Source organism: Sciurus carolinensis, chromosome 4 (genome assembly GCF_902686445.1).
Source record: "Sciurus carolinensis chromosome 4, mSciCar1.2, whole genome shotgun sequence".
NCBI lineage: Eukaryota > Metazoa > Chordata > Mammalia > Rodentia > Sciuridae > Sciurus > Sciurus carolinensis.
Genome location: NC_062216.1, coordinates 167,575,972 through 167,600,422, shown reverse-complemented (window position 1 = coordinate 167,600,422; position 24,451 = coordinate 167,575,972). Strand labels below are relative to the sequence as shown.

Here is a 24,451-nt window from a genome sequence, read left to right as displayed (position 1 = left end):
GACCTGTCTACAAAGTGGTGATCTGGCCACCCCCATCTGCATCCCACCCAAGACCTTGCTCCTGGTGAAGATCCCACAAATACCTGCTGCACATACAGAAGGGTCGGGCCATTGAGTTGAGATCAATGGATTAACAACTTTATTCAACTACAAATGGGCTGGTGTTCTGTTCCAAAGGGACACATGGGAAGGCTGAGACCTGAAGAGATCTTTGTAGTCCTTGTCAATGACAGTAAACTGAATTCAGTCAGCTCCCTGCTGGCAAGTGTGGGACTGGAGGCTGGACCCACCCTCCTGAGTGAGGGCAGAGGTCAGGGTCGTGGCTAGAGCTCCTGAACACACAGATTGTTTTTGGTGTCCACCGCTGCTTATAGGGGCAAAGAGTTCAAACAAAATGAGGTTCCCCGTGGCCAGCAGCCCTGCCTCAACACCAGAGCCCTCATTACGAAGGCACCAGGCCAGAGCCGGTAAAGTCGAAGGGAAACAGCCACACGCAGAGGTGGCACGAGCCCAAGGATGAGCCAGGCAGCCAGTGGGGAAAGCCGCAGGGCAAGTGCTGGCACAGGCAGGAACCAACGGCTGCCGTGCCCGCCCCCACCAGCTTGTTTCCCCAACTAGAAAACCAGAGCGAACGGTGCCTACCTCAGAGGTGGCAGCTGTGCGTATCCAAGGCCATGTGCATGTGAGCCCACTTGGGAGTCCTGGCCACCAGATCTTTCCAGCTGCCTGGGGACCTGGGTCGCACGCACTCACCCAACCCACACAGCCTGAAGCAAGACCTGCTTCTTGCAGATGAGGAAACAAAACAGAAGGGTGGAAATGTCCTGCGTGACACAGGTGCTAAGGAACCTCACCTGCCTGGTGGAAAGCAGGGCTCTTGGTGGCCTGCCCTGCTGGGCTGCCACCAGACACTGAGGGGCAGGCAGATCCACAGTGTCCCTGTGACAGCACCTCCACCTGGAGGCTGGGCAGGGAATCGGACACTGTCAACTTGGAACAAATTTTTATTGTGAATGCTGGTCCGGTCAGTCCATGGCCACGGGGCAGTGGTAACTAGAAACAGCTAGGAGGGCAGGAGAGGACAGGAGAGGGCTGGGGATGGGAAGGAGGCAAGGCGGAAGGACCCAGCCTGCCAGGTGTCTTCCCTGGCTAGAGAAGGACACCCCTTGTCCCTCTTACCCTAAACTGAGGGCTGCACAACAGAGCTCAGTCCTGGCAGGATGGGGCTACACGTCACCTGGTCTGGGCAGCCTCGCTCCCGCCCCAGGCAGCAGTGCTTCCCAAGGGCTGAACGCTGTGCTGGGCCTGGACGAGTCCTTCCCGCTGCCCCACGTGCCCTCCCTGTACCCCACCTAGGTTCAAAACCTGGGGTTCAAGCCCTTCACGCTGTGCTCCAGTAGCAGCCCTGTTGTGTAGACACGGTGGGACGGGGGTCTCCAGTCCTAGCCCAGCTCACAGGAGCACCCCTCTCCCCACCAACAAGAGGTGCTAGAAAACAGAATCCTGAGCAGGTCCAGACCCAGTCTTGTACCAGTGCCCAGAGGCCCCCAAAAAGGCCAAAGTCCAAGCAGGAGGCAGCTTAAGGGCAAGAAGAGACCCTCCAGACTGGGCAGGCTGGCAGAAGCCAGGAGCAGCCGGGCCAGCCCAGGCAAGCACAGGATTGTCTCCAAGGGGAAGCCACCAGGTGTCTTTGGATCCATGGAAAGGGCCAGAGACAGGGAAGTCCTATAGTCCAGTCGCCACTCCTCCACACGTCACAGTCATGACTGAAGAGCTTTTGTCATTACCTGTTTGGGGGCTTAAGGGGAAAAAGAGGGAGAGAGAAAAGGGAAGCCACTACTTTCTCCCTGTTACAGTCCCCATGATTAGGGATTCCCTGCTCTGGCAGTGGAAGACACTGAATCCCAGAAGCCCCCGCCCTGAGGTCAGTCTGGTGGAGAGGCTGCCAGTGCCAAGAGGAGCAGTGAGCTGAAGCTGCAGTGGCTCCTGCAGTTCCTGCCATCCCCAAGGGCTCTGAGGATCTCACCAAGACAGACAGATGGACGGAGGAACAGATGGACAGGCAGGCGGCCAGCTCCTAGAGGCTGGTGGCCAGCCATGGAGGAGAAAAGGAGACAGACAGGGTCCTGGTGGGCCTCACTCCACACACACACACACACACACACACACACACACACACACCACTGACACAGAGATATATAATAAAAAGAATAAAAACTAAGGGCCAGATGTACAAAAGATGCGTGAGTGAGGAAGGAGGCAGGGAGGGCAGGAGACGGTCAGTCCTCAGGAAGCCTGGCCACCTTCCTCAGCTATAAATTACAACCCCCTGGAAAACAGGGGTGGGCAGCAAGGAGGCTCTGGCTGGGGCCTAGGGTGGGCGGGTAGCGGTCAGAGCTGCTCTGCCCAGCTGGTGAGTGGTGGCCAAAAATGAGAATCCCTGGGTGGTGGGGATGGGCCAGGGAAGATTCAGCAGCCGCTGGCAGGAGTCACACAGGCCCCCTGGGACTTCACCTTGTGGCGCTGGCCCCCTCGTCGCCGACCCCCACTGCTGGGCTTGGGCTGAAAGAGAGAAGGAAGGATTTGAGAAGCACTGGTCCCTTGAGGGGAGGGCAGGGCAGGGCAGGGCAGGGCAGGGCAGGGCCACCCAGGAAGCCTTAGCCCCAACCTAGCCAGGAGCTTCTGACGTGACCTATACACAGCACCTCCCGTCTGTAAAATGGAGCCTTCCCTGCTCTGGAGGGTAGGGGAGCCATACAGAGAAAGCGTCAAACCCAAGTGGACATTCACCACTGCTGAGGGGGATGGGAACTGACAGGTGGACAGGGACGGAAATGAAGAAACCAGAAGAGAGGCTCGACGGGGAGTGGGAGCACGAGAGCGGGGAGCACACAGACCCAGGAGAAGCCTCCTTCTCCAATGAGGGCAGAGCGGCAAGAGGGTGCCTGCCGGGCAGACACACAGAGCTCCTGCAGAGACAGCCACAAGCAGGTGCCAGTAATGGCTACACTGAAACATCCAAGGCCACCTCCTCTCTCTGGGAAGGACAAAGGAGGACCCTCTAAGGCAACCCATCACTCATAGTAACACTCTCACAGTGAGCAAAACCCTGGCCTCGTTCCTCTCTATCTCATTACAACCAAATGCTAAGGGCCGGGGACACAGCTCAGCTGGTGGGCGCTTGCCTCACAAACACAAGGCCCTGGGTTCAATCCCCAGCACCGCAAAAACCACCGAATGCTAGTCAGGACAGTTACGCTGGCTTTCTGAGGGCCATATCCCAGTGTAGAAAACACCCAGATGGCACCCACGTGCCAGGGTTGGGACAAGTGCTGCTCTCCATGCGTGGGCTCTCCTATGGACCCCTCAACCCAACCAGACACACCCTTTCCTGCCACTCAGCCCCAGGCCATGAGAGGCCCGCTCACCTGTGGCTGGAGACTGCTGGACGCAGCTGGCTGCCCGGAGCCTGGAGAGCAGGCTTCATCCCCAGGTAGGGCTGCCCCCACTGCCAGCCCTCCGGATGGGCCCCCCTCTTCTCGTTTGGTCAGAGGGCCTTTTTTTGTTGACTGCATTTTAATCTGCTGGGGCTTGGAGTTCATCGGCGAGTTGTTGGTGGTCTGGAGGAGCTATGCGAGACAGGGGGATAAGGATGAGGCCAGAGCTGAAGGGCAGGGGCACAGGTTTAGCAGCCTGCCCCATGTCCCTGTCCCTAAGGGACTTCTCATTCCCTGGCTTGGCTGGTCCCAAACAAGGCAGATGATAGAAGGACCATGCCAGGAGGCAGAGTCAATGGATGCTCCCATCTTCACTCTAAGGCCAGGGTTACCGTGACCCCAGGACTGTGGTCATCTCCTGCCTCTTTCACCACAGAAAGTTCCCAGCCCAGCTGCCATTCCTGCACAGAACTTTCTGAAGCTCTCTGCCACCTTGTACTCAATCAGCGCCTAGGCTGGAATCCAGTCTGCTCACACACATTCCGCTTCGGGCCAAGTTTTAACTTCGAGCCTCCCAAAGAGGCCAAGTGGATTCCTTATTGGCTGGAAATGTTTGGAACCTATCAGAAATCGTAAAAGCTACCTCCCTGACACAGAAGCTTCCCCTGTGGCCCAAGTTCAATCTCAAAAATAGCAGGGAGGAAGCCTACTAAGTCCCAGAGAGTACTACGTGTGTGCTGTAGCCTCTGCCAAACTCTCAGACAGCCCCAGAGGCAAGCAGGCCTTCAAGGACATGAAGCTCCAAAGTCCACCCATACAGGGCCTGAAGAAGGCCACTTCAGGGGAAGGGCTAAGTTCTGTGGCTGATTCCAAAATCCCGGACGTGTGGAGACCACTTCTTCCTCTGTATGGAATAGGGGTCAAACCCTTCTTCAAATGCCCATGGCCATTTGAAGAGAGCAAAAGGTGGGCTCTGGTACACATGAACAGCTCCCACCCCAAGGGACTTCACACCCATGGCCTTGTCCCCATGTCCCCAGTGCTGTCCAGCACTCACTCCAACCACTGGTCCCTCAGGTCTGGCCCAGCCAGGTCCCAAGATGCTCAGCCCCACTGCTGCCTACAGGACACAGGATGCCTGTATTCCAGTTCCCCTTCTCCAAGGTCACCACCAAAGCCTGGGGTGTGAGGCCCCAGGACACCGCATGTGGCAGCAAAGAAGTTGGCTCCCCAGGGTTCTCAAAGGGATTCTGTGGTGCTAATGGTCACTAAGCTGGAGTGGCAGGCAAGGTCTGCCTCAGGCTTACCTTGGTGATGGTGCCAACGGCCTTGGTACGGCCTTCCCGGAACACCAGCCGCTGGTCTATGTGCAGGTACTCAGGGGTCTTGATGAAGCGGAAGTGGACAGTGGCCTTGTCCCCAGTGCGTAGGCAGTCCTTGTCCATGCTCAGAATGGTGGCTGTCTGCCTGATGCTTCCACAGTGCACTGCCAAGGGAGCCAGGAGGTCAGGGCAGGTCTGAGGCACCCTGTGGCCTCAGGACAGGGGAGGCAGTAAGTGCAGGCATAAGACACACCTGAGCTCAGCATGCGGGGTGGAGGAGGCCAGGAGACCAAGTGCAGCGGGGCAAGCTGGAGGCCCGCAGCCTCGCCCGCCCACGCTCTTCTCACCTTCCCTCTGTTAGACCCACCTGCCCCCACCCAGACCTGGCACAGACAGGGGGCCAAACTCCTAGGATTCTAGGGCATTGCATTTGCCCGTGTGCCTGCTCCTTGGGCCCTCGCTGGCTCATTGTGGCCCCAGCACCTCGGCAACACACTTGGCACAGCAGCAGTGCTCAGCAGTCATGTGCTTAAGGGAGGAGCGTGAGGTCCTCTCAGACAGGTCTGGGTCTCAAGGACCTCAGGAAACCTCTGCAGGGCCCCATAAATAATGTGGTTCACAGACAGGACTAAAGGAATGGCTTTATGGGACAGGATGGGGATCTGCCTCCTCGGGTAGAGCTGGGATAATGGGGCTTGGGTCACTAGAACACCTTTTGCAGGGAGCTACAGCAGGGCCCCTGGGCTGGCAGAGCCTTAGACACCTACCCATGGCCTGGTAGCGTGGGCTAATCGTGGTAGGGTGGTGAAGGACAAGAATCTCAGCCTCAAATTCCCAGGACGCTTGGGGATTCAAGCGTGGGGAAACCATCACCATGCCCTTCCGAATGGATGAGCGCTTGATCTGAAAGAAAGGAGGAACCACAGACCTCAGGGATGATAGGTCTCTGGTTTCAGCTCCCAGTCTTAGAGAACCAGGAGTCTTTCTAAGAAGAGGGACCACCCAGCCCAGCTCTACCCCTCATCACCTTCTGGGGTGGACGGCGCAAGGCCATTACTGCCATGTGGAAAGCTAAGCACTGTTCTGTCAGGTCAGGAAAGGCATTTCAGTTATGGGCCTGGGTGGAAGGGCAAGGAGGAAAGGCAGGCAAGACTCAGGTGGAAGGAAGAGAGTGAGCATGAACTGATCACTGGAGAGATCAAACAAAGCACCAATCTTCCAGGTTTATTTGGTTGGTGGGAAAAGTAGGTGATCCCAGAGCTAGCACCCACTCCAAACTCCAAGAGACAGAAGACTGAAGGAGAAGAGGATCTGGTGTCTGGCATAGGGATGCTCCTATCTGCCTTGATCATTAGCTTGGTGCACCTGCTCAGAAACCAGGATGAGGACCAGGAGGCAGGCAGACCTGGGATCAAGTCCTGGTTCTGGCATTTACTGGTTTTGTGTCTTGGGCAAGTCTTGGGCTCTGAGCCTCAGTTTCCTCATCTATGATAATGAGGTTGGTAATCCCCACATTGCAGAGCAGACCCAAGGACTAGAGACGGGAGGTAAGCACCTGGTTCGGACCCTCGTGTGACAGAGCCCACAGGGAGATTCTGGAACTACCCAAAGTCTACTCACCTTCTTCAGTGCAAAGGAGGCTGTCTGGCCCCCCCGCACCTCCTTGACAGGCATGCGCTTGCGATGAATCGACTTGACAGCAATGGAGAGGAAGTTGCCCAGGGGATCTGGGCCCAGCAACAGCGTGTCATTCAGCTTAATCAGACCCCTCAGTGTTGTCCCTGACACCACTGTCCCCACACCCTGCCAAGGAGAAGACCTGGCCTAGTAAGTTCATCCCCACCACAAAACCATTCCCTAATGCCCCTGAAGGAAATGCCCACCAGCGACCCACCCTGCCTAGTCCACCTGAAGCCACTCACTGGAACAGAGTAAGTGTCATCAATCTGGAATTCGGCAGGCTCTTCCTCCCTGTAGCTGGTACGAGGGGACAGGAGATTGAGGAACATCTTCAGGAGATCCAGGTTCTCACCTGTAACGTTGGAGATCTGGAATATCGGGCACATCCTAAGTGGAGGGGGAGAAGAAGGAAGATGGGAGAGGGGGAGGGGAGCTCAGGTGGCAGCTCCTGCCTTGCCAGCTAATGGCCACCTCTGCCTCACCCACTTCCAAAGGCTCAAACCTTCTGTCCTCAGGCTGTAACTCCTAGCCACTGATGCCCAAGGTTTTTTCAGACTTATTTTGTCTCTGAGACCTGTCCCCCCTGCCTCTCCCTCCACTGCTGCCCTATTTTAGAACCTTACACCTGCCTCTTCTTCCTCCAGCACACAGGCTTGCTTAAAATCCCTAAGCACCATCAGAGGGCACAGCCAAGTCCCCTTTCCCAGCACTCTCAGCTTCACACTCGAGCTCGTTGCCACCTCTGTAGATTCCTTCACCCCGATCACAGCCAGACCACAGGGTCCTCCCTTCTAAAGCTTGGTGCTTCCTGGCCCCAGGGATATGCCCACTCTGATCCTCCTTTCTGAAATTCTGTCCTCTTATCCAACTACCAAACTCTGATCATCCTCCAGATTTTACCTCAAATACCTTGAAACCCTTCCTTGACAGACACTCTTCAACTTCTTTGAGGCTCTTAGAGAGCTTTTGGTGTCTGTCATTCATGATGACATCTGATTTCCCACTGCAGTCATCTAAATGGCCACTATCTCTCCTATTCAGGGAAAATTAAACTCCCTGAGATCAAGAACTACATATTCCCCCAAAGCTCCTGCAATAGGCCTGCACAGCCTGGAAAACAACAAAAATGGAGTGGAGCTGGGTTCCCTGAAACAAGCCCCCTCTACTGGCCAACTGATGACACTGAAGACAGCATCAGGCTGGAGGAACAGGAAAAAGGTCAGGCAGCTCAGAGTCCTGTACACAAAAGGACAGGAGACAGATGGCTTCCAAAGAGGCCCAAGGCTCTGGACCGAGTTAACCAAGTTCACTGTTATCAAGAAAATATCTCCAACCAAGAAGCTGAATGCCTTAAAGATTGGGCTCAACCATCTCTGAATCCTTTATGTCTGGTTGAAGAGCCAGCAGAACAAACATCTAATAAACAGTGTTGCTTGTTGTTTTTTTCCCTGAGGTCCTGGGGACTAAATCCAAGGGGCCCTCTATCATTGAGCCCTTTTGTTATTTTGAGACAGGCTCTTACTAAGTTGCTTGAGATCCTCTTACCTCAGCTTTCTGAGTAGATGGGATTATATGCGTGTGTACCACTGTGCCTGACTCCAAAAAATTATTCATGGAATGAAAGGATTCATGAAGGAGGAACTGCAAAAACTGATCTGTGATTAGAGAGCTTTTGAGAAACAATATAAAAGAGTAAGCTGGGCATGGTGGACAACCGTAATCCCAGCTCCTTAGGAGGCTGAGGCAGGAGGATAACAAATTCAAGGCCAATCTGGACAATTTAGTGAGAACCTGCCTCAAAATAAAATTTTTTTAACAAGGGCTGGGACTCCAGGCACAGTGGCATACACCTATAATCCCAGCGGCTCAGGAGGCTGAGACAGAAGGATCGAGAGTTCAAAGCCAGCCTCAGCAACAGCAAAGCGCTAAGCAACTTAGTGAGACCCTGCCTTTAAATAAACTACAAAATAGGGTTGGGGATGTGGCTCAGTGGTTGAGTGTCCCTGAGTTCACTCTCCAGTACCCAGTTCACTCTCCAGTAAAAACTAAACAAAAACAAAAACAAAAAAGAGCTGGGGCTGTAATTCTAGAGACTTGGGAGGCTGAGGCAGGAGGATCACAAAGTTGAAGCCAGTTGTGGCAATATGGTAAGATCCCATCTCAAAATACAAAATAAAAAGGAGTAACAGTTATAGCTCAGTGGTGGAGTACTACTAGGTTTAATCCCCCAGAACTGCAAAAATAAATAATAATCAAAAAATAATAAAATAAACAATAATAAAAATGGCTGTGTATCCATCATACACCAGTCAGACCCAGTGCTAACTGCCTTACATATACATCATTTCCAACACTCACAAGAATCCTGTGGGAAGTTAATATTGTTCCCATTTCACAGAGAAGAACAATGAAGTCTCAGCTGGAATTTCAACCTCAGAGAGGCCAACATTTCAGAATCTGAGCCACTTGATACAGCCTCTGGGCAACACTGGCCCTGGGACAACTTGTGTTAAGACAGCAACCTTCTACTTCCTCCAATCTCTGAACAGTAAGTGTCCATGAGACCTTATGCCTGAACAGGCTGCCATTCCAGGCCTGCTGCTCACCCGGCCCTGCAGACAAGGGTGTCTGCCTGGAAGCACATGTCCCCGACCTATTACCTCTCAGAGCTGAAATTGGAGGCAGTAACAATCACGTCGTCCTTGCTCTGCACCAGCACAGGGATCTTCCGGCAGCCTGGTGACTTCAGCAGGCGCTGCAACAGCTTCAGGGTTTCTTAAAAGGGTAAAATGGAACAAAATTAGGAGACCTGGCCATCTCTTTGGCCAGGATTCCAGGACAAGACAGGTCCATTGTTATTGATGCAAGGAGACAGACAGACAGATGAACCAGTGTTAAATGCCACATGCCTGAAGACACAAAAAGCAGGATCAGAACTTTGGATGGGTACATGCTACTAGTGTAGAAAGAGCACAGATGGAGTCTCTTCTAAGCTGAGTCTAAAGCTTGGCAGACACCTCCAATCTCTTAGAAGAGCCACATCCTATAGTCAAGTGACTGAGGAGTCCCCAAGAAAAGCAATGTTCTCCCCAGAATGTTCTGCTTCCTGGAAAAATATTTCATCTAACCAAAGGATCTCCTGGACGTTCAAAAGTCTGCAAAGGCCCTTACTAAGAGACTTTCTAACAAGACAGAGTCTATTTCTCTTCTAAAATCTGCAACAGTGAGGAAGAGGTACACAGAGAACTCGTCCTGCAAACCTGGTTGGATACTTTGGTGGTAAAAAGCCACCAGGCCCTCTGCTCAGACTCCTCCAGATACCTACAGCACTGATGACAGAGCCCAATACCTGCTGCGAGGGTCATCTGAAAAGAGGAGCCAGATTAGGGACTTTAAGAATTCGGCAACTGGAACCAAAAGCGACAAAGAACAGAGGAAAATTCTAGGCTATGCTCAGAGCAAGAGCTAAATAGGGGAGGAATAAGCAGAAGGTTCTGGGCTGATAGAAATTCAGGTCAAGGTCTGAGCACAATATAAGGAAACAGAAGATTCTGGGTTGAAGTCCTGGCAGCAGTGGTACAGTTGGTGACAGTCCCCAACAAAGAGGCTACCACCAGCTGGAGGAGACTTCACTTACCTTGTAGGATGTTGGCAGGACACATGTCAATCTTGGTGACTACCACAAAGACAGGTACATTAAGTGCCAATGCCAAGCCCAGATGCTCCTTGGTCATTCCCACAATGCCAGCATTGCTGCCCACCTGCCCCAACACAGAAAGAAACTGTCAGGACAAGTAAGGCAGAAGATGCCCCTGGGTGGGCACAGGGGCTCAAAAAAGTCTATCAAATAAGGCTGGGGTCGAGCTGGGGATATAGCTCAGTTGGTAGAGTGCTTACCTCACAAGCATAAGGCCCTGGGTTCAAATCCCCAGCACCGCAAAAAAAAAAAAAAATAAAAAAAAAAGGGCTGGGGTGGGCGCCGATCACTTCAACCCTGACTCAGCAATGTGGGCCACCCAAACCTGAGATTTGTAAACAATAAAAAAGAAAACTTAAGGGAATCTGGGGAAACAACTGCCTAGAGTCCTGAAAGTGGATTTGGCTTAACATCTCACCTCCCATTTCCCCCATCTGCAAAATAAGAGCATAATCAATCTCCATTTTAGGGGGTGGCCTGAAGTTTAGATGCCATAACATCTGAAGGGTCCAGCACACAGCTAGCGTTAACTGGGGGCTCAAGTAATGGCAGCTGTTACTACTCCTTCCAGGAACCATAAAATGTTTTCCAAAATCACCACGAAGACTGGTTAAACATGTTAGGCAATGTACAAAAGAAAGAAGAAACTTTTATCTTCTGACATGGGTTGTTAATAGGGGAAAAATAAAAGCAATGTGTATATAGTATGCCACCATAAAAAGAGGTGAGCAAGACAGGGACTTAGCTCAGTGGCAGAGCCCTTGCCTTGCAGATGCAAGGCCCTGGGCTCGATCCCCAGGACTGCAAAAGAAAAAGAGGCAATATCAGGCAGAGTGGCGCATGCCTGCGATCCCAGTTACTCAAGGGGCTGAAGCGGGAAGATCTCAAGTTTGAAACCAGCCTGGGCAACTTAGTGAAACCTGTCTCGAAATAATAAATCAAAGGGCTGGGGGTGTAGCTCAGTGGTAGAGCACCTGCCTAATACGCATCAGGCCCTGGGTTTGATCCCCAGTACTGAGAAAAAAAAGAAATAGAGGTGAAGGAGTTGGATCATTATTTGAAAAAAGCAGCTGTAATGTAAGCCATTTGGAGAAAGTGTGAGATAATATAAATACAAACTAGACACTGGAGGACATTAGGGAACTATTGTTCATTTTCTTGGTTACAGTAACAATAGATTACCTACACTTTTATAAACTATATGCTCATTTGGGGTAAAGAGTCACTATAACTTCAAGATAATTTCAAATGATTCAGTCAAAAAGGAAAAAGAATACATGTACCCAAATGTATCTATCACATTAATTATTATTGAGTCTAAATGGTGGGTTTATGATATTCATTATAGTGCTCGTTCAACTTTTCTCAATGTTTGAAATTAGAGGGAAAGAATGTACACATCTTTGCTGTTATGAATACCAAGTATCTCTGGCAGGCTCACAGAAAAACTAGGAATGTTGGTTGCTTCTAGTAGAAAACTGGAGAGAGGAGGAAGAGCGACGCCCCCACCCCCACCCCCACCCCCTCACACACACTACACAAGCACTCTGCCACTGAGCTGCACCTCCAGCCTGGAAACTTGTCACCATAAGCAGTTTGATGCCTTTTACTTTTGTGCCATATGAATGTACAACTCACTGAAACAAAATTAAGAGAGAAGTTGCCAGAATGTGTCTATGAGGTACTTTGCACATTCCCAGGTGTCCTCTCCACAGCTCAGAGGGGACGTCACCACCCACTGCTGCATGGGGCCTGACTGTTCCTTTCTCCTTTATCAGGACAATTCCACAGTCTTCCTCCTGATTCTTCACATTCCCTTTCCAATTCAACTCAGACTTTGTTCCTCTCAAGCTGGATTAGGAAGTATTCTCTCTCTCTATTGTTGATTTATTTTAAGTGTTTTTCTTTCCCCCTAGAAACCAATTGCCACTGAACCATTATGAAGTATTTCATTGTTCTCTACAGAAGTTTGAATATTTGGAACGTGGCCTAAAAGCCAGACTTGAACATTCCATCTGGGGTGAAAATAATTCCATCTACTGATCTTTCTGTAGCTTAGTTAGAAAAATGCTTATTTTTATTTTATGAGAATTAAGAGAGGAACTGGAAGTCTCCAAACATAAATAAATGATGAGGGCTGGGGATATAGCTCAGGGGTGGAATGTTTGCCGAGTCTGTGCAAAGCCCTGCATTCAATCCTTAGCACCACAAAAGAGGAGGAGGAGGAGGAGGAGGAGGATGAGGAAATGGTCACGAGAAGGAAATGTTAATTACCTGATTTCTTGGGTACAAATTTTACACATGTGCTGAAATACCACACTACTATACCCCCATAAATCTGTACAATTATTATATGTTTATTAAATTTTTTTAAAGGAAAACAAAACTATTTACTTTTTTGTGGTGCTGGATATCAAACCCAGGGTCTTGCACATGCTGGGCAAGCACTCACCTCTGAGCTACATCCCAGTCCCCAAAATTTTTTGTGGGGGGTAGGGCTAGGGATTGAACCCAAGGGTGCTCTACCACTGAGCTACACCCCAAGTCCTTTCTATTTTTTGAGACAAGGTCTTACTAAGTGACCCCACTCTGGCCTTGAAAATTAGTAATCCTCCTGCCTCAGCCTCCTGTGTGGCTGGGATCATGCCTGGCTCCAGTACTTACTCTGAATTGGTTTTTATGCACTTCTTAATAGCAACTGCCCCAAATGCGCTCTATGGATCTTCCACTGAGATCCCTTACTAGAGCAGCTTTTCTTACCCAGTCAAGAGAGATGGCGATGGCCCTTTGCAATGTTCAAAGAAACGGGAGACAAAATCATGCTGAGATCCCAAGAACCTCAGGCACAGACCGACAAGTATTCACACAACATGTTCTGCCTCTCTACTCCTCTCCGGTTTGTGGAGTTGGCCTGAGAACCTGTGTTTGTGGGGCAACTTGAGCAAGCTTGCTAGGAGCAGATGCTTGTGTTTACCACACTTATTAACATAGGCAGCTGAGGAACTGGGAATGGGGAGGGGCTTTGGGAAGAGCTTGCCAAAGGGAAACTCGCTTGTGTGCTCACGTGTACTCACTCTCCTTCTCTCTGTGAGCCTGAAGCTGTGCACAGGTTGCAGGCCTCAGCAGGGAGGAAGCTCACTGGACACTCACACAAGCACAGTGACAGCTCCAACACAGGGCCCTCTGCTCCCTCTCCTTTTCAGTGAATCTACATGATGAGTTGCTCAAAAATCAAATCATGCTAGACTAAGCTCTCTGGGAGCCCTAGGACAGCCTCAACCTGGCCATGTCATCGGGTGAGCACCGTGCCAGTGCCTGGCGCACAGGAGTCCCGCAGCAAGGGCTTGCGCACTGGCCCTCCTCCCTTCCAGGCCCTCCTGACTACTGCTCTGCCTTCTCAGGTGAGACACTCCCCTTCTGCCCTCCCCAAGCCTCCTCTCTCTGAGGGAGCCACCGAACACCTCCTAAAAGTATCCCATGCTCTGAAGAAAACGTTCCTGAAGACAATTAAGAAAGCCCATGAGACTCCTCCCCTAGGTCTCTCTGAAATATAAGAGATGTCAAATGACACCTTTTTTAAAACAAGAAGACCCCTCCTGGTCTAACATGGGGGAGACCAAGGTCCACCCCTTGAGAAGACTATTGAGCTCACCTGAGATCACAAACTTGCCAGCCTTACCCAGCACCAGAGCCCAAACCAACAGGCCTCAGTCTTAGGACAGTTCTAAACCCTTGCACATGAGCCCACCGCCAGGAGCACCTCCTGAGGCACATCCCCCCCTTACCATGAGCATGCAGAAGTCAGGCAAGTGGCCAGTCATGCCGAAGACAGTGGTCTTCAGGTACTTCTCATGGCCAGCCAAGTCAATGAACGTGATCACCTTGGTGGACTTCTCACAGATCTTTGTCCACTCCAGGCTGCCACCATGGCTGTCGGGCTTGTTCACCACATTGCCTTCACTGTCAAAGCCCAGGATGTCATTGCCCACACTGCTGGTGCGACCCGATTCAATCTCATGTTTGTGGCGAAAGAGCTTCTGGCGGGCAAAGCCACGGCCATTGTCCAGTTCCCCATGTGTCAGGACCCCCAGGAGCGTGCTTTTGCCGGCATCCACGTTGCCCACAACTGCTACCCTGTGTACACGAATGACAGCAGCATGTGAGAATCAGTGAAGAGAAAACTCAGAGCCCAAAAACCCGACCCCCGAGCCCAAGCTTGCCCCTGTGCCCCTTGGGCTCAGAGCTACGCCTGTTCCTGGAGCAGATTCAAGCAGCACAACGTTATTCAGAGGGCTCCCTCAACAGCTACCTCCCCAGGCTTCCACCACTGGGAAGAGCCCCAAAGTTAGCAGAGGCACCAAATCCTCTCCCCCCCGACTCTGGGCTTCTAGCCTCTCAGGCTGACAGAGCAGCAGATGCAGTCCCAGAGCAGCCACAGGATGCATGGCTGGGCCCCTTCCCACTCTTCCCACACGGAAATACTTAGGGATGGGAAATGCAGAATCAAGTAGAACTCTCACGACCCTTGGCACTCTTGCCTCAGGAAAGGACAGGAGGGAAGGACAGGAGGGAAGGGGTAGAGCCGACACATCAAGTGTCACGGGCTCCATCACTGTTCTCTGTAAAGTCATAGCCCCCACGGTCATACAGTGTGGACCTCTGCACTGTACTGAGGCCTCCTCACCTGACCTCCAGGAAGTCATTGTCTCCTACTCGTTTCCGGACCAGATAATCACGCACACGGCCACCAGCTTCTTGACGCTCCCGCAGGAGGATGACATCAGCCTCTATCTGTTCCGCCATGCTCTTCACGGTGGCGTAGGAGGCCTCCATGTCAGCTTCACTCAGCCCGTACTCAGTCCCATCTGGAGACAAGAGCCCAGACATCAGCAGGAGAGGGAGTCCTGATCAAGCAGCCTGCTAACGAGCTGGCCAGTCAAGTACACCTAACAGAGGTTCGGCCAGGCACTGAGAGGACGCATACCCTACCCAGAGAAAACTCAGGCACACAAAAAGTTAAGATGTGACAGTGCCCCGGGCTCTCCCACCAAGCAGAGCAGTGGGTAACTCATTCAAGATAATCACTGAGACTCTCCTAGGTTTTACGCCAAGCCTCCTGCTGAGTGCTGGGAGGACAGGAGCCCTTAGTGAGCTCACAGTCCTGCAGGAGAAACGGACAGGAAATTAATTAATGCAAGACAGTTTGAGTGCTGTGCTGCCAAACTTGACAGAGAAGGAAAGCATAGTCTAGAAGTGGAGGGCAGCTCTGCAGGTGCTGAACCCGAGCGGGGTCTTCAGGGCTGGGAAATGAGCCCGCACAGAAAAAAGGAAGGACCTTCTGCCAGAGGAGCAAAGCGTGGAGCAGGGTATGTCCTGGCACGCTCAGGGACCAGGAAGTTGCTATGTGTTGGGGAAACAGGACAGGGACACAGGATGGCAGAACACATGAGAGGAAGAAGTTGATACAGCAGACAGACCGACATCTACATAACAACTTTTGTACCAGGAGACAGGGAACTTGGGGGTCAGGGAGAGGATAACATGATCAGGTCAAGGTAGGTTACAAGATCTCCTGGGCAGCAAGGGTTCAGAAAGCGGGAGCACAGCAAGGAAGAAATTCTAATAATCAAGGCAAGCAATGAGGACAGGAAGGTGGGGAGATGGGAAGGATTTGAGGATTGCTTTACAGATAGATTTTTAACTGAGGTGGCTCAAGTGAAATGTCTGGCAAGCAGCTGGAATAAAGAGTGAGGGGAGGGGCTGGGGTTGTGGCTCAGTGGTAGAGCGCTTGCCTGGCACCCATGAGGCCTGGGGTTCGAACCTCAGCACCACATAAAAATAAAATAAAGGTATTAAAAAAAAAAAAAAGAGTGAGGGGAGAGGGGTGAAGGGAAGGCAGATAGCAGGGATGGGTCAAACAACCACTTGTCACTGAGCACCTATGGGACAAGCAGCTGGGTGCTTCCACACGTAGCTGGTTTTAATTCCCACCATCGCTGCCTCAGTCGGTGCCCCAGGCTCTCTCCTGGAAGAACCCCTCCAGCAGGGCAGCTTCTCTTTTACCACTGAAAATAACCAAGCATGTTCCTGTCTCCTTCCCTCTTCTGCCCTGTGCCCCTGTCCCCTACAAACAAGCTCCTCACCCCTAAACTAAGAAAAGGAAAATCACCCCTTCTTCCTTACCCTTTCATCTCCTGTTCTTCCCTTGACCTCCAAACAGCTTGAAACAGTAGACAACCTTGCTGACTGGCCCCACTCGTTCTGAATCAACACCCTGAAGAAACTGCAATTTGCTAATGTCTTCAATGGCCTTCCAATCCCTCTAACCCATGCCCTTTTCTTGAACCCTACAGCACTCACTGCTAGTCACCCTGCTTATCCTCCTGGAAGGATGTCCCTCCTCCCCTGCCTGCCCATCCCCTGGCCTCCTTTGATATGCTCCCTTCCCCTGAATGTCAGTCTCTCTGGGTGATCCATCAGCGCTCTCTTTTCTCTCTTCTAAACCGTGTCCTTTGCCATCTCGTTCTGTCTTCACTCATCATTTGAAAACTAAAGAAACACTCCCATCTAGCACTGCTGCCTGCCTGAGCTCCATACTGCATTTCCAATGGTCTGGAAGATAACTCTTAGAAGTTTGGTGTCCAGACTCAACCACCAGCACCTGCCCTCTTTTATTTATTTATTTGCAGGACTGAGGCTTGAACCAGGGGCAGCCCACCACTGAACTATCCCCAGCCCTTTTCATTTTTGAGGACAGGGTTTCACTAAATTGCCCAGGTTGACCTCAAACTTGCAATCCTCCTGCCTCAGCCTCCCAAGTCATTTGATTATAGGCATATCCACTATGTCTAGCAAATATCACACTTTAAACAATAGCAAAAAAATGACCAGCCTCAATAAAGCTTAGGGTCTTCACTGTAGTCACATGAGGTAAGTACTATTGCTCCCTTTTTTTCTTTTCTTTTTTTGCTACTGGGATTGAACCAGTAGCAAACCCCTTCTTCCTTACCCTGTTCATCTCCTGTTCTTCCCTTGACCACCAAACAGCTTGAAACAGTAGACAACCTTGCTGACTGGCCCCACTCGTGCTTTAACCAAGGGTGCTTTAACCACTAAACTACATTGCCAGTCTTTTATAAATTTTTTTAAACTTTGATATAGGATCTAAGTTGCTGAGGGTTTCTTTAAGTGCCTGAGGCTGGCCTTGAACTTGTGATCCTCCTGTCTCAGCCTCCTGAGTTGCTAGGATTACAGGCCTGTGACACCATGCCTGGTTCACCTTCCCTGTTCTAATAATTACAATACCATCCTTCCAGTCAGCCCAGTATAACACTCATCGGTCCAGGCCAGCTGATCCAAGCTCTTCATCTTGTCCTTCATTCTCTGCTGCCTACCCTTTTGGCCAATCCACTATCACCAGTCTGATTTAAGCCCTTATTTTACCCAAATCATCACTGTACACACTTTAACAGGTCTTAGTAAATTGGGCCTCTATTCCTCCCATCCATCCTGCATAGACCCACACATTTAAGCTAAGCAAACTACAGCTCTTGAGATCGTCACTTCCACATTAAAATCTCTGACTGGTTTTCCAGACCCAGCAGCATTTCAGCCCAATTCCTTAGGCCTCTGCAACTTATTTCTCACACCCTTCTCTGTCTACCCTGCAAGCTCTGTTCCAGTGCAAGTAGCCCAGACACCAGTCCTCATGGGTTCCAGGTGTGGTTCCAGCTCTGTGTCTTTGCTCATGGATCTTCTATCCCAAACAGTTAATGAATATAACTCCTCCTGCAAGATCTGAACCAGTCTGCTCAGAGGCCCCTCAAACATCTGTCTCCTTTGCAGTATTTGCCTTACTCTACCCTGTGTAGTACTGTTTTGGCCACATGCCCCCATGCCACGCCCCCATGCATCTTAGGATAGGGACCACATCTCGACAATTCTCTTATGCCCCACAAGGGGTAGCTTTCCTCTGTCCAGTCCTCAAATGTCTGTAAAATGTAAAATAAACCAAGAGACCACAGCTGCACTGAAGAATTTCTAAACGCATGGGCAAGTGAGTCTAGAATCCTTTCTGAGTGAGAGAAAGGGCTTGGGGCAAGCATTACCAAGGGAATGGCTGGTGAACCCTGCCATTCTCGCCGGACTCCAATTCTATTCAGCCTCCCCTGCCTCTATATAATAAAAAGTAGTGCCTTCAGATCCTGCTTTACACCAGGAACCACTGCCAATGTCACCTTTCCATCAGGACTTTCGGTAGGTCACATCAACCCTCTCCAGCATGCATCACATTTCCCACCCTGGAGTGGAGACAAAGGCCAAGGAGAAAAGTCACAGAGGACCAATTAACTAAAGGCCACTTACTCAGCCATGCCCAACCCAATCAGATTTCTATCCTGCTGGCTCACTTACCTTTCCTCTGAGCAGTCTTCTGCTCAAGGTGCTGCAATGTTTTCCAGACCCCTGGGATAGTAACCTCTCTGGCTTGGCATTCAAGGACCCTCTGGACTGGGTCCTGCCTACTTCTGTGACCTCCCCTCCTGACCTCACACCCTCCACTCCCACCTTACCAGATTACTTCTGGTCCACTAAATAGTCCAGTTCTCCCGTGCCTCCATGCCTCAGGTCACGTGGTGCCTCTGCCCACTTGCCACTCCTCCCTGCTCATCCTCAAGGGGCAGGTCCTTTGCATGGCCTTTCTTGACTTCCCATGAAGACTTACAACCCCTCTTATGTCCCTTGTACTCTAAATACAGTACAAGGCTCTTTTGTCATACTTAGTATCTGATAAGCAAACAAGGTTTTTTGTTTGTTTCTTGTAATGCCAATCAAACCTAGGGCCTTGCACATGCTAGGAGAGTTCTCTACCACTGAGCCACAAGCCCAGTCCCACAAAGTTCTTTTGAAAGAAATCTCAAGGTAAATCAATAGCCTGGGATCCTGAAAAAATTACTACTGTAACTAACAATTACATGCCAAGTGATTTCCTTGAATTCTCATTTAATCCTCACTATTTTACGAGGTAATAGTTTCTATTATTATTCACATTCTAAGAGAAGGAAAAAACTCAGAAGAAGGAAAAACTCACATTTTAAGAGAAGGTAAAACCCAGACTTAATTAGAATTTTTTTTTTTTCTTTTTTTGGGTCGGGGAGGAGAGTACTGGATCGAACCCAGGGGCATTCTACCACTGAGTTACACCCCCAGCCCCTTTCTAATTTTGACATAAGGTGTTGCTAAGTTGCCAATGCTGGCCTTGAACTTGCAATCCTTGTGCCTCAGCCTCCTGAGTGGTTAGGATTACAGGCGTCACCACACCTTCATTAGAATTTTTTAATGTCTAATTTATCCATACAAAATTTCTCAGAGGTTGGGTAAGGTGTCATTATCCCCACTTAACAGAGAAAGGCTGTGATAAACAGGTGAAGCACCAAGGACACACAGGAAGTCAGTGATGAAGCCGACCCCTGGAGACTGTGCATCTGGGTTAGTCCTCTGATGTTCAACTTGTTTAACTAGTTCTGATCTCTTTCTACCTCTAAAGAATTCCAGCAGGAAGGAGTCACTATGAACCTAATAGCATCCAACTGGTAAATACAAGGATAATGCTCGAGCTAAGTGTGTGACACCTTCTCATGCTTTGCCATGGGAGGGTAACTTAGTTGTCAACTGTCAAGGCATGGTGAAATTCAGTCCACATTAAAGGACCAGAGGAAAGAGGGGGTCTTAAGAATCTGGGTCTTCAAAGACTAATCCCAAAAGTTGTCAAATTGACCTTTATGTGGTTTCTGAAATTCCGCAAGCATGAAGTGATTTTTGAGTAGTTCATCTTACTAAAGCAGGCCAGATGTGCACCTGACAAGCTTTCAAAAGGCTAACAATGATTCCTTAGTCACCAAGTGAAATGGCCTCTTCTGACCTGGCACGCATAACTGCCTAGGTGGCACTAGACAATGCTACCCAATGCCCTCCCTCTCTTGATATGCAGCCTGCTGGCTGCCTATCTCTCTTACCATGCCTCTTTTCAGGTGATAAGACCCACAACTGGAGAGGTGGCAGTAAGAATGGAAAGGAAAGAAGAGATAGAAGAGACATTTCAAAAAAGGCACAGCAGTATTTGGAGATCAAGTTCTTTTTGTCACTCTTGTAACATTTCCGAATATTGCTTTATACCGAAGAACCTATTTGTGTATATGCCATCTTTGCTCCTTGGGGCAGGAACAATCTGCAGTGCTAGGGATCAAGCCCAGGTACTAGCACAAGCTAAGCAAGCACTCTAGCACTGAGCTACATCCCCAACCCAGGGACCAGATTTTAAGTATCCAAAAGAGCTTTGTAACAGTATCAAGCCTTAGAAGATACTTAGTTGATATATGTCAAATAGTTAAAGAATGATTTTGAGATCTCATTCTGAAACTCAGACTACAGAAAAATTATTACCTGCCTTTACAAAGCCTATACTAAGTCAAGGAAACTGTTCCTTTAATGATGCATCCACGCCCATCCTGGGCATCCTGCAGATGACAGAGACAAGTGCTGGTACACACTGAATTCATAATCCTTAACAACTGCAGCTGTCATTTCAGAAAAGATAATGTCATAGTAAAGATGAAGGTAAGTAGGCCTTGTATTGAGGGTATAAACTAGGAGTGACCAGGAAAATAAAAATCCACAATACAATCTGGAATTCTGTCATGGGGGTTGCCTTCCTCTAGAACAGAGACCCTATTTCAACAAATAAACAGGTTAAAGGACAATAACCAGAATGGTCACAAGCTTACTGTCTAACAGGATCTGGTGGGGAGAGAAAGGACCTCTGTTATCACAGCTACAAAACTAAATGGTCAGTGTTCTGGGCCAAGGCAGGGAATACTGGGCACTTCCTCACTGACATCACGAAGAATCACAGAGGTTCTCTGCTTAGCAGGAAATGGACAGCAATGGGATCCACAATAGGACTTGGAGGGGAAGACCTGAAGTTGCCCTGGACAGGCTTAATTCTAGACCTAACGATAACTTGCTCTGCTACTACTTTGGACAAGGAGTTTCCTCGTTTTGTGTTTCATTTTCTCTTATGCAAACGGGAAGTACTGAGGTAGAAAGGAAGCATCTGTACAACACTTGGAAAGGGAATCTTGAAAGTCAATATGATGTGACCACTACTGTGGAAATTGTCCTTCTAACAGTTCTTCAGATACTAAATCATCAATGCAACCAAAACACATGAGCAGTTAAGTTAACAAAGAGGGAAAATGTGCTCTAAATAATTGTTAAAAATAAATGAAAGGAAACTGCTCACCTGATCCCTGCCCAATGACATATATGGTCTCTCCGCATCCCTCGTCCATCCTCTCCCACATCTGCCGAAGTAGGCTGTCATACTGTTCTGATGTGGGGCTCACTAGAACCAGCTAGAAGAAAAACCAACAGCCTTAGAACCACACTTACTAGACAGCACCACAGCCAAGCCAATCAACAAACAGCCTTACCAAAGACCCTGACTGAACCCCATTGTATCCTAATGGAAAATAGCTACACACCCTTCATGTCCTGCCTCTCCTCAGATAGCATTATATGACCCAGATGATATACTGCAATGACTATGTCTGAGCCACAAGCCCACTGCAGAGAGGGCATGGGCAGTGTGCCCCCTGCTGCTTAACAAGAGGGTTAGGACTCAAAACAGCTCAGCATTTGGTACTGTGGGGAGAGATGGATGAACAGTGCTCTACACCTAGATGCCAGCCTCCTACCTGCACTTTGCAATTGCAAATCAAGGACAGAGATCTCATACTGCCATGCCCTCCACCCAGAGGCCCATGACTCCCATAGGAGCAAAAGAATTCTGTTCCACCTTGTCTTGGATATCTTGATTATTTGGGAAACAACGGTGAAAACTGCTTACGAGACTCATTTTCATCAACAGAACACCCCTACCACTAAGGTGAGTACCAGCACCACCACTGTGCAATTTCTGTCAGTAACATTAAAGTATCAACTCCTTACTAGGGGAGGCCATTCACCAATAGGCATGTCGGGTCTCATTCTCAAACCATTTCTGTGTGACCTTGGACAAAGAATTTAACCTCCCTGGATCTCAGTTCTTCAATCTATAAAATAGAAATAATACTACCTAGCATCCTAAGGTCACTGTAAAGACCAAATATAATAACACGTAAAGCATCTAGTTCACAGTTCAATAAATGGTCATAACAAAGTTTTCTCCACTTGGGCATTTCTTAAAAAACCTTGCAGGAAACTCAGCCACCCACTGTTCCCTGATTGTTTCTCCCTTTGCAAATTCTTAGAGCCCTAAACTTTCATATTCAATTGTAGTAATAGTATAAATGGTAAGTGTCATCTTTTCAGGACTCCAATTTATTCAATCCATCCCTTCTCTCATCTACCGTGGTATTTTTTCTTTTCAATATCATCTATATTTATATACATATAGCTTTTTAATTTCAAAATTATGAGGATTTCCCCAGCTATGTGATGAAGTAACACTTCCCTAATCATGAACATTAAATAAGGTGGTCAGGAAATAAGGTACTACCTTCTTGGCAACTCTGTCCTGCAACTTCCTACTGTGTCTTGAGGTTTCTTCAGCACTGTGACTGTGTAATGACATCCAGCTTGTCCACTTTTGAGTCAGGTGCCTATCTTATAACTTCCTGAGTTGACTCATCAGAGGTTGTAATTGTAACCTGGATGCTACCTGGGTCACACTGCTCCATACATTCTCTCTCACCATCTCTCCCAGAGCGTGGTCACCCTCCTTATGGCATTAGAGATACCAGAGGGAACCACTGTGACAAACAAAAGCTAGCTGGTTTCCAAGTGCTCAACTGAGACTAGAAAGAGAAAAGAGCAGTAGAAAAATTGCTTCCTTGGGTTGAAGGGAAAGTTCTCTCTAGTTTAAGGTCAAGTTTCATGCACTTTTGCCACCATAAACTATGAAAAAGTCACAAACATTTTCAAAGGTTGATAAAAATCTCTATTGTAACTATCCTACAACAGGTAGGAAGTGGTATTGGTGTTCTATCTTCCATCAGCTGCTATTTAAGCTGCACAGGGAATGATGGGCTATCTAGTCACTTCCAACATTCACTGAGTATCCAGCACTATAATATACTAGACATCTTAACAGACACTTCTAATTCTTGCAATGCATCTGTACTTTCTTAAGATGAGGTAGCTGGAAAACTGAGAGGTTAAGAAACTCTCCCAAGGTCACAGGGCCTTTCTAATGGCAGAGCAGGAAAGGGAAGCCAACCCCGTTTGATTCCCAAGTTAGCATTCATTCCTTCAGCGATGCTAAGTACCTTCGAAACAACAGTCACATCTTATACTTACTGTTTTAATTTCCACAATGGCAAGCAAAAGGTAAGTCCTTAATTCCTGCCTACCTTCCCAACAGCTCAGAAAACACTATTTAAAATGCCCTCCATTATTCCACTCATACAAGATGAGGTTCCACTTCCAGATGGCGAGATTCTGGGTCATGCCCATCTTTCCATTTTGTTTTGGGTGGACTTGGAAAGTGGACATTCCTTCTCCGCGCCCGAGCGGCTACTTTCTGTTTCCTTTACGGAGACCAGGAAGAGGAGCGGGGGCCGCCCCGCCTCCCCTCCGGCTACCTGTCCTCGCATCCCGCCCCTGCCCAAGCCACCGCGACCCTCGGCCGACCCGGCTCCAGGGAGCGTCCGCCCTGGGCTCGGGGTCCCCTCACAGGTGCGAGGACAGGGGTTGGCCGTGTCGCGCGGGGACCGGCGTCGCGCAGGGCGCCTCGGGCGTCGGGGCGCCGCGTTCCACGTGGCGGAGCCGGGGGCTGCGATCTCGGCGGGAGCCCGGAGCGCGGGAGGCCAGGTCCGCGCCGCCGGGGGACCGAGGCGGCTTCGGGGCAGCGGGGACCGCCCCGGCCCTCGCACGTCCCGGAGACCGGCAGGTGGCGGGCTCCGGCCCCTCCCCGCGTCCCTGCCTCCCCGCGACTGGACGGCCGGCTGCCCGCCGTCGCCCCGGAGACGGCTCGGCCCTCCGGGGTCCCCTCAGCGCCCGCCGCCGCCGCCCGGGCCTACCTTGCTGGTGAGGTCCAGCTCCGGCTCACCGTTGAGCGCCTCGCCGTCCTCGCTGCAGTCCGAGTCGAAGCCGCCTTGAAGGCGGGCGGCGGCCGCCGCGGCCCTGGCCGCCGCCGGGGAGCTGGGCTCGGGGGCAAACATAGAGGCCGGCACCGGCGAGTCCATCGGGGAGCGACTCCGCTCCGCCGCCATCTTTAATAACTTAGGCTAATTCGCAGCCGGCTGCCCTCCCTCCTC

The 24,451-nt window shown here is 50.1% G+C and overlaps 1 protein-coding gene across 2 annotated transcripts; it reads right to left on the bottom strand.

The window, feature by feature from the left end:
* Positions 1 to 106: 106 nt before the first annotated feature.
* Gtpbp1 (GTP binding protein 1) lies at positions 107 to 24,451 on the bottom strand. Of its 2 annotated transcripts, XM_047548584.1 has the most exons (13): positions 24,215 to 24,451; positions 21,436 to 21,547; positions 14,821 to 15,001; positions 13,922 to 14,270; positions 10,077 to 10,200; positions 9,100 to 9,214; positions 6,682 to 6,826; positions 6,380 to 6,562; positions 5,527 to 5,662; positions 4,745 to 4,923; positions 3,429 to 3,629; positions 2,515 to 2,562; positions 107 to 1,798 (listed from the first exon to the last, which is right to left on the bottom strand). In XM_047548584.1, exons 1-13 carry the CDS (start codon positions 24,404 to 24,406, stop codon positions 1,784 to 1,786), a joined length of 1,980 nt encoding a protein of 659 aa, XP_047404540.1. In that variant the 5' UTR covers positions 24,407 to 24,451; the 3' UTR covers positions 107 to 1,783. The 2 variants fall into 2 exon arrangements, with proteins under 2 accessions (XP_047404540.1, XP_047404539.1); XM_047548583.1 differs by lacking the exon at positions 107 to 1,798 and having other exon boundaries at positions 2,185 to 2,562; positions 24,215 to 24,449.